The sequence below is a fragment of the Salvia splendens genome, chromosome 4, assembly GCF_004379255.2.
Source record: "Salvia splendens isolate huo1 chromosome 4, SspV2, whole genome shotgun sequence".
Lineage (NCBI taxonomy): Eukaryota > Viridiplantae > Streptophyta > Magnoliopsida > Lamiales > Lamiaceae > Salvia > Salvia splendens.
Window position 1 is genome coordinate 16,517,568 of NC_056035.1, and position 8,261 is coordinate 16,525,828.

The window sequence follows — 8,261 nt, forward strand, 5'->3', positions numbered from 1 at the left end:
ATGTCACGTAACAAATTCACTAAGCACACAATACTATAGTACGCATAACACGAATTTGTTTCATGATTGATCGCTTGTGATACATATAACACATGTGCAAAGAATTTGTGGGGAAACAAACCATATCCCACATTGGAGAATGAACAAGAGTTGTAAATATATAAATGGGTTACCCCAACTCCATTAGTATGAGGCCTTTTAGGAAGTACCTAAAGAGCAAACTGTGAGGGCTTTGCCAAAAGCGGACAATATCATACTAATGTGGAGTTCGGACATCACCGATCCCCAACAGAAATCAAGAGTAGTACAATATAGTATTTTACTAATTCATAGTTAATCAACATTACATTTGAACTTACATGTCAACAAACCCTACCAAGTGTAAACATTTAGTAAGAAATACAACAAAAATATCTAATTTACAATACTTGGATTCCAAAAATCACTTTCATGTCTACTGAATCCATAATCCTAATCCCACTCCCCTCTTCCGTCGCAACGTTCAAATCCAACGATACACAATGCTCCTCTTCTTCTCTTTCTCCATTATCAACCGCACTACAGCTGAATACCACAATGACATCCTTGAGCGGCAAACACTCATCCCCGATCGAAACGCCGCCGTTTCTCATGGCTCTCTCGAACCTTTTCACGCCGCCGTAGTCCATCTGATCAACATCTTCAACGTAGAACAACCGCCTCGGGTTATCTCGAACCGCTTCAGCAAATCTATCGTAAATCTCTCCTCCATGCTCATTTCTCGCCCTCTTCCTTCCGCTCGCCACTTCCTCCGCCGAATTATCTCTCCATCGGCTGAGGCCGATGGTGACGAAGTCGTGTTCGGATCCGAACACGACCTTAGCAACCTCCTTGGCCATCAATACCTTGCCGTTATCGTCACCGCCTAGGAACGCCAACCAGCTATCTCTCCCCCTCCTGGACCGGCATCGGAGGATTGCGGTTGCGATGTCCGGAGCGATGTGCTTCTGCCATTGGACTTTCTCCTCCAGTGCAGCTGTGAGAATCCTCAGATTTTCCGAATTGAGCTCGTTGAATTTTTAAGGGAGCTTCATGTCTTGGCTTGCTTCACTTGAGGAAGCTGAATTGGGGCTTGAATTAGGGTTTGATAGGAGTTCCGGTTTGGAAACTTTGGCGATCACCGGCCAGTTGAGAAGAATTTGAGACTTGGTGCGTTCGTCCGATGTGGATGGAGACGATGGCGAGGATGATAGATTCCATCTAAGATCCTTTATTTTGTCAGATTCCTATGTATACCAAATTAAAGTAGTATCACTATATGTTAGAATAAATGGAAAGCTACATGACATACATAGTTGAAAATTAAAAAAGTTGAAATCTAACCTGATTGCTACTAATTAGTTGCTTTTTCATGCCATCCTTGTACTGCTGCAGCCATGACGGCAGCAGCATTGCGCCGGATGAACCGCTCGTTACAGCTAATTCGGCCTCTTTCTCGAAACTTTGTGTACAATCACAACAGCAAGCCATCTGCTTCTTCTCATCATGCATGCCACTGGAATTTATATAAAAAACATTAGAAAGTCAAATTAATCAACAAAAGTATAGAAAAATGGAAAAAATGATTGAGAAGTAGAATTAAAAACCTGTGGAGGGTGAGATCGAGAGGAGGAAGGGCCTTGTGGCGGCCGACATTGGACTTGACCTGAGTGCTGGAGAAGCCGGCCTCGCGCATGACTCTGCTGACGCTGGGATCGTCCAAGATGGAGATGAGGAGCTGCTGGACCTCCACTTTGAGGGCAAGGATGGACTGCTGCTCCTGCTGGCTCTCGATGGAGCCGCGCCTCTGGTGGGCCTGGGCCCGCTTGAAGGCAGCCACGAGGGCGTTGGAAAGGGAAGGGAGATGAGAGTGTGGGCCCAGCAAGGGGGCCGGGGATGAGGTGGGGAGCCGGTTGAGGGCCACGTTGAAGCAGAGCTCGAGGGCTTTGCACTGCAATGGATGGGAATGGGATTGGAGGCATGCCCGCTTCAGCAGGCCGGCCGGGGATGCCAGCATGGCGCTCGCCACGTGGAGGGGGCTCACTTGCGCGTGCCCGCGCCGCCTTGCCAGGCCCACCGCCTGCTTCACGATGGCCGTGGCTTCCACTGTTAGTGAATGGTGAAGGCTGTAACCTCCTCCGCTTCTCATTTTTTTAATTTTATTATTATTATTATTATTATTATTATTAATCTTTAAAAACAAGATGATTTTATTGTGTGTGGGGAAAGAGGGAGAAGGAGAATATTGTGGTTTTGAAATGGGAGGAATTGATGATGATTGTTGTTCCAACTCTATATAAGGGGTGAATTGGTATTGGGTTTGTGCCTTTTTTGTTATAGTTGGTTTTGTGTGAATGCTAAAGTTTTTTTTTAAAGAGAAAATAAATGTTAAGAGTGTAAAAAGTGGATGCCATGGGAGGCAAAGCTAAGTTGTCTCTCTAGCTTTTTTTCCTCTTTGTTAGGGATAAAGGTGGGCTTGATGAACAATATAAACTCATCCCAATAATTATGAAATATTAGGTTTTCGGCACGAGATTTTATGTAGTGTTGTTTTGTGAGTTAATAAAAAGATAGTAAAGTAAGAAATAGTAAAAAATAGAGATGATGTTATTTCCACTTTAGAAAACATTTCAATTTTATTGAGACAACCCAAAAAGAAAAACGTTGCATTTTTAATGGGACAAAATGAGTAAATATAAAGTTAGACTTCATATCTTTTGTAGAACAAATATTTGAAGCATATATTAATACTTAATTAATGATTACAAGGCCAGATCCAAGATATTTCATCACAAAATTTAAAGAATTTATTGCATTTTATAATGCTTTAGTAATGAGGAGTGAAGAGCAATACAAAAAAATGTGAATTACTACATGAATCGGGCTTGGGCTTGGCCAAAAAGAGAAAAAAGGAAAAGAAAAGATGTGTTAAAGAAGAGAGGGAACAGTCAGAGAAGAGACTGAAAAGAGAGAAGGGTGTGATCAGTATGTCTGTTTGAAGGGTTCGGGAAATGATCAAATTCAAGATCGAGTAGTATATTATTAGTATTATCATCATCTTTCTTAAAGAGGCCAACGAATAAAGCAATCTAAATATCGATTGATGGAATAAAGGAGTTCAAAGGTTTCAAACTTAGCTTTATTTCCATTTTTTATTACGCTTTTTTGCATGAAATTCAAATTTTTGGACCGTCTTCGAGAAGTATGTATAGTTCCCATGCATTTATCCTCACTCACCATTACATCACTTTTAATTTCTTAATCCCTAATGTACGGAACGGGCCTTGTTAAAATCAGTCTTAGCTTCAGAGATGGGCCTGTCTCAGCCCAGTCCATTTGATAATTTTAATTATGTCCTAAAGTGATTTAGGTGTTTAATCGGAAAGAAGAAGTTAAGTATAATCTGAAATATTATAAATGATTTTTCAGAGACTTGATGATATTCTCTTTCTTTCGAATTAGACTTAGAAGTGGCAAACTCATTTTTCTGAGATCTAATTTAAAGTTCACTCTATTATAAAAGTATCTCAAATGAAATATTCTGTAAATCCTTTCACCATATACTATTTCACAATATTGATTTTTAACATATAATGTATATATACAACTCTCATTCACCAAATATCTTGTTTAGTTCACTTAGAACATCTCAATAAAAAAATTATTTTCAAAACTTTGAATTAAGATAAATATTTGTATAATTATCTTTTCAAAATATATACTCCCTCTGTCGTCATTAGGAGCCCATGTTTACCATTTTAGTTTGTCCGTTATTATGAGTCTAGGTTCACCACTATAAATGGTAGATACACCTCACTTTGCACTCACATCCTATTATAAACTAATATATAAAAATAGGTCCTACATTTCACTATCTTTTCTCACCCACTTTGCTTTATAGTAATATTTTTTAAAATATGTGTCAAACTCTTTTGGGACTCCTAGTGACGGAAGTAGGGAGTATCTCTTGAGGAGGTGTTCAGTTTGCAAGATTGTATCACAGGATTAAATATGTAGTGTATTTGGTTCATGAGATTCAATACCATAACCCAATCTCAGATGGATAATCATGAGATAATTATTAATAGCTAACCCTCTATGACTAAAATAATCTCACAACTCTATCTTAAATTGTATCTTGGTACTATTTTATCTAGGAAACGGAACACCACCTGAGTGTATAGTATTCATACGTATATTAACTCAAGAGGTATGGACATGGTTGAATGAAAGACTCGTTCACTACTTTACTTTTAGAGATGCTGAGACTTTTTTTTTTGAGATGCATATAAATCAGCATGAGTGATAATTATTGGATCCGCTAACGAGGGTCTAATTGTAATTGTAGGTACACGTGAAGTCACCTTATTTGTTATTTGCATTGAGAAACAAAAATAAATAACCATCAATTTAGAAGGAGTATTATTATTTAAAACATTTTATTTTATGTGATTGTTAACAAAGAAATATAAAAATTTAAAAAGAAAAAGAAAAAAGGAAAGGAGCGTATTTTTGTAAAACTAGGATACATAAAAGGGAAGCAAAGCAATCCCAAATCCCTCGCCGTCAGCAGCCGCAGCAGAGACAAGTGAGTAAATCCTTCAGTCAAAGCCCGATTGAAATCTCAACGAAAATTAGTCATTCAATTCCTTTTCGTCAATTATATTTATTTGATTTACTCTTATATATCTCTAATCCGATTAAATTCCGCAATTTCGCAGGGGACGGTCACAGTGGTTTCTGCGAAACCCTTTTTTGTTTATCTTCGCTCCCAAAGGTGTGTGTTGATTTTTTCTGTGAAAATGACTTGATGTTATGCTGGATTTACTTCACAGACTTCGGTTCGCTGCTTAATTGATTTTGTTTGAATTCATTTTGAATACTTTTTTTTTATTCTTACCAATCCATGCATCAGTCTGATTTGGTCAGTATTTTTACCTGCTGTGATAAATATGAATAAAATTTGGTAAAATCATGCCCGGATGAGATGGTTTCAGAAGAGAATCGTGGAGTTAATGATGGATGAGATTAAATGGATGCTTATCGTTAGATCTCTTTGTTGTGGAGGATTTTCGAAGGGAAATGTTGAAATTTATACACATAAGTTTTAATTTTTTGTGAACAAATATAGAAATAGAGATATAGAGAAAAGAGAATTGAACTTTGTAGATGGATTAGTTTTTTGACATGTTTCTAGTTTTGATTGAAGATTTGCTATGTGTAGGTTTCTGTTATATGTTGATGCATTTGGTAGTGTGCATTTACTGTATAACAGGGGTATAGTGCAATCTTTTAGTTTACATACAACTCTGGGCTCACAATCATACATATGTATAGTTTATGATGTCAATGATCTTGTCTACATGATTCACTTGCTTTCACAATGCTAAAGCTTAACACGTGGCTTTCGTGTTTTTTAGTAGTCGCGTAGACAAGATCATTGCTCTTAATCTTGATAAAAATAATCCAAGCTAATCCACTATTTACTTTAGTGGATTAATAATTTTTAGCTTGGTTGATTATTTATCCTTCAAATAGTCAATCCTATTCCTGTGTTTTATCAGTTTATCCCTGTATCCTACATGACTCAAAGTAAACGCCTCCCAAGAGGTTCTTTGTCTGACTTTGTAATGATGTCTGTTTCCATGTTTGAACTTGTTTCCTCTAAAACAATTATGGTTCTAATTTTGGCCTTCAGTGAATTTTATTCATATTTCATAGAAGCTCACAAGGGAGGTAACTTTATCATTGAGTACAAGATGAAAATACTATTTTTTTCAGAATCCAGTAAAAGCAAGGATTATGCCATGTTTACTGCATTCTTTTCCTTTAATAGCTGCACAAATTTGATTGAGCCTAATAGCCTATATTGTCATGTTTATAAGCATTTTTTCAATTGATTGTAACAAAAGATATATGCTAGTTTCAGGCCTGGGTTACCTGTTAGAAGCTTATATTTATGCAACATCAAAGGCTGGTATTCTGCCTACATTCCTACTGAAAAGAATTGATTTATCATGTATTTAATCAGACATTATTTGCAATTCAACTTTCCACTGGTCCTATTTTAAAAATTTGCAAACTAAGATTGATGTATTTTACCAAATTTCATGTGGCGAATTCTGTTAGACAGGGAAAATCATGATGTGTCTTTTCAACAATCTTATTTTATTTTGGATTTTCAACCCTTATGAAGATGAATTCGTAAGTGTTTCCTATTGCACTTCTTGTTAGGTCTTTGGTGAATAGCTTATTATACAAGTCACATGGCAGACGGCCAGGAAAATGATAAGAATATTGAAATATGGAAAATAAAGAAATTGATTAAGGCTCTGGAAGCTGCTAAGGGAAATGGTACCAGCATGATATCCCTTATAATTCCCCCAGGTGATCAGATAGCCCGGGTCACCAAAATGCTTGCAGAAGAGTATGGAACAGCTTCAAATATTAAAAGCAGGGTGAATCGTCAATCGGTGCTAGGTGCAATCACCTCTGCGCAGCAGAGGCTTAAGTTGTACAATAAAGTCCCACCGAATGGACTCGTGCTCTATACTGGAACTATAATAACAGATGATGGAAAAGAGAAAAAGGTCACCTTCGACTTTGCACCTTTTAAGGCCATAAATGCTTCTCTTTACCTTTGTGACAATAAGTTTCATACTGAGCCATTGTCTCAACTCCTGGAATCTGATGAAAAGTTTGGGTTTATTGTCATGGATGGTAATGGGACCCTTTTTGGAACCTTAAGTGGTAATACAAGAGAAGTGCTTCACAAGTTCTCAGTTGATCTTCCAAAGAAACATGGAAGAGGAGGACAATCAGCTCTTCGGTTTGCTCGTCTTCGAATGGAGAAGCGTCACAACTATGTGAGGAAGACTGCAGAGCTTGCTACTCAATTCTACATTAATCCTGCTACCAGTCAGCCGAATGTATCAGGGTTGATACTTGCTGGGTCAGCTGATTTCAAGACTGAGCTGAGTCAGTCTGATATGTTTGATCCTCGCCTCCAAGCCAAGATACTGAATGTGGTAGATGTATCCTATGGTGGGGAAAATGGTTTCAATCAAGCCATTGAATTATCTGCTGAGATTTTGTCCAATGTTAAGTTCATACAAGAAAAACGCTTGATAGGGAAATTTTTTGAAGAAATCAGTCAAGATACCGGAAAATATGTATTTTCCGTGGATGATACGATAAAAGCTTTGGAGATGGGAGCTGTTGAAACATTGATAGTGTGGGAAAACATGGATATAAATCGTTTTACACTAAAAAATACTGTGACCAATGAGATTGTCATCAAATACTTGAACAAGGAGCAAGAGCATGACCCGAGCAACTTCAAGGATGCTGCATCATCCGGAGAATTGGAGGTTCAAGAGAAAATGCCATTACTGGAGTGGTTTGCTAATGAATATAGAAACTTTGGCTGTTCACTTGAGTTTGTGACAAATCGATCCCAGGAAGGATCACAGTTCTGCCGAGGGTTTGGTGGCATTGGTGGAATTCTTCGTTACCAGCTTGACATTCGATCCTTTGATGAGCCATCCGACGAAGGAGAGTTTTATGACTCAGACTAAGATGAGCCATTCTGCCTGCTTCTATCAAGTGGAATGATTCCAAAAATACCTGACTGCTTGTAAGTCATTGTGGCTCAGAGCCCTCTTTTGTGTCTGTACTTGTTATTTTCACTTGTTGGCTTCTAGTTACCTGTTTTGGATTTAATTTCTGCTTTCACCTGTCTCAAGGTAAGTGTTGAATCTTGATAGTTCTACGAGCCTGATTGTGCTTGACATTGCTGCTGGCTATTTGTTTGAATCAGAAACACACTGATCTTTATTACTCCATAGGCCATTTTCTTGTTGCATGCAATGCATATAGCTTTTTTTGCCTTCTGTGTTTTAGTTCTTAAGCGACTAAGAAAACGTTATCCCCACAAGTCGGGCTAGTATGTTTGACGAGTATATGGATTTTTGTATCAAGAATCAAGAGTACATCCTTTCGTTCACTAGGTCATAGCGGTCATAGTTCTTGTTTTATTTTAGAGGATATATGATTTAGGTGTCTCTCGATGGAGCTTACTTATCTCCTAAATCCCATTAGTCAAGCTCCACACCTGTAAGTAGTCCTTAAGTTAAGAAGTTTGATCTATTAACAATAAAATCTTGCTCTTTTTGAAACTTTAGTAAAGTAGAAGATTGCATTTGCTCTACCAGTGTCCCCAACAACAGGTCATAAGTTTATAA

The 8,261-nt window shown here is 37.8% G+C and overlaps 1 protein-coding gene and 1 pseudogene across 1 annotated transcript; one reads left to right on the forward strand and one right to left on the reverse strand.

The window, feature by feature from the left end:
- Positions 1-346: 346 nt before the first annotated feature.
- LOC121799815 lies at positions 347-2,262 on the reverse strand (annotated as a pseudogene).
- Positions 2,263-4,508: 2,246 nt separating this feature from the next.
- LOC121798873 (eukaryotic peptide chain release factor subunit 1-3-like) lies at positions 4,509-7,857 on the forward strand. Its single transcript, XM_042198108.1, has 3 exons — positions 4,509-4,606; positions 4,740-4,795; positions 6,253-7,857. Exon 3 carries the CDS (start codon positions 6,285-6,287, stop codon positions 7,593-7,595), a length of 1,311 nt encoding a protein of 436 aa, XP_042054042.1. The 5' UTR covers positions 4,509-4,606; positions 4,740-4,795; positions 6,253-6,284; the 3' UTR covers positions 7,596-7,857.
- Positions 7,858-8,261: the final 404 nt, after the last annotated feature.

Bases quoted from the DNA above. Each gene is read 5' to 3' on its own strand.
- LOC121798873 (XM_042198108.1), top strand. From the start codon at position 6,285: ATGGCAGACGGCCAGGAAAATGATAAGAATATTGAAATATGGAAAATA.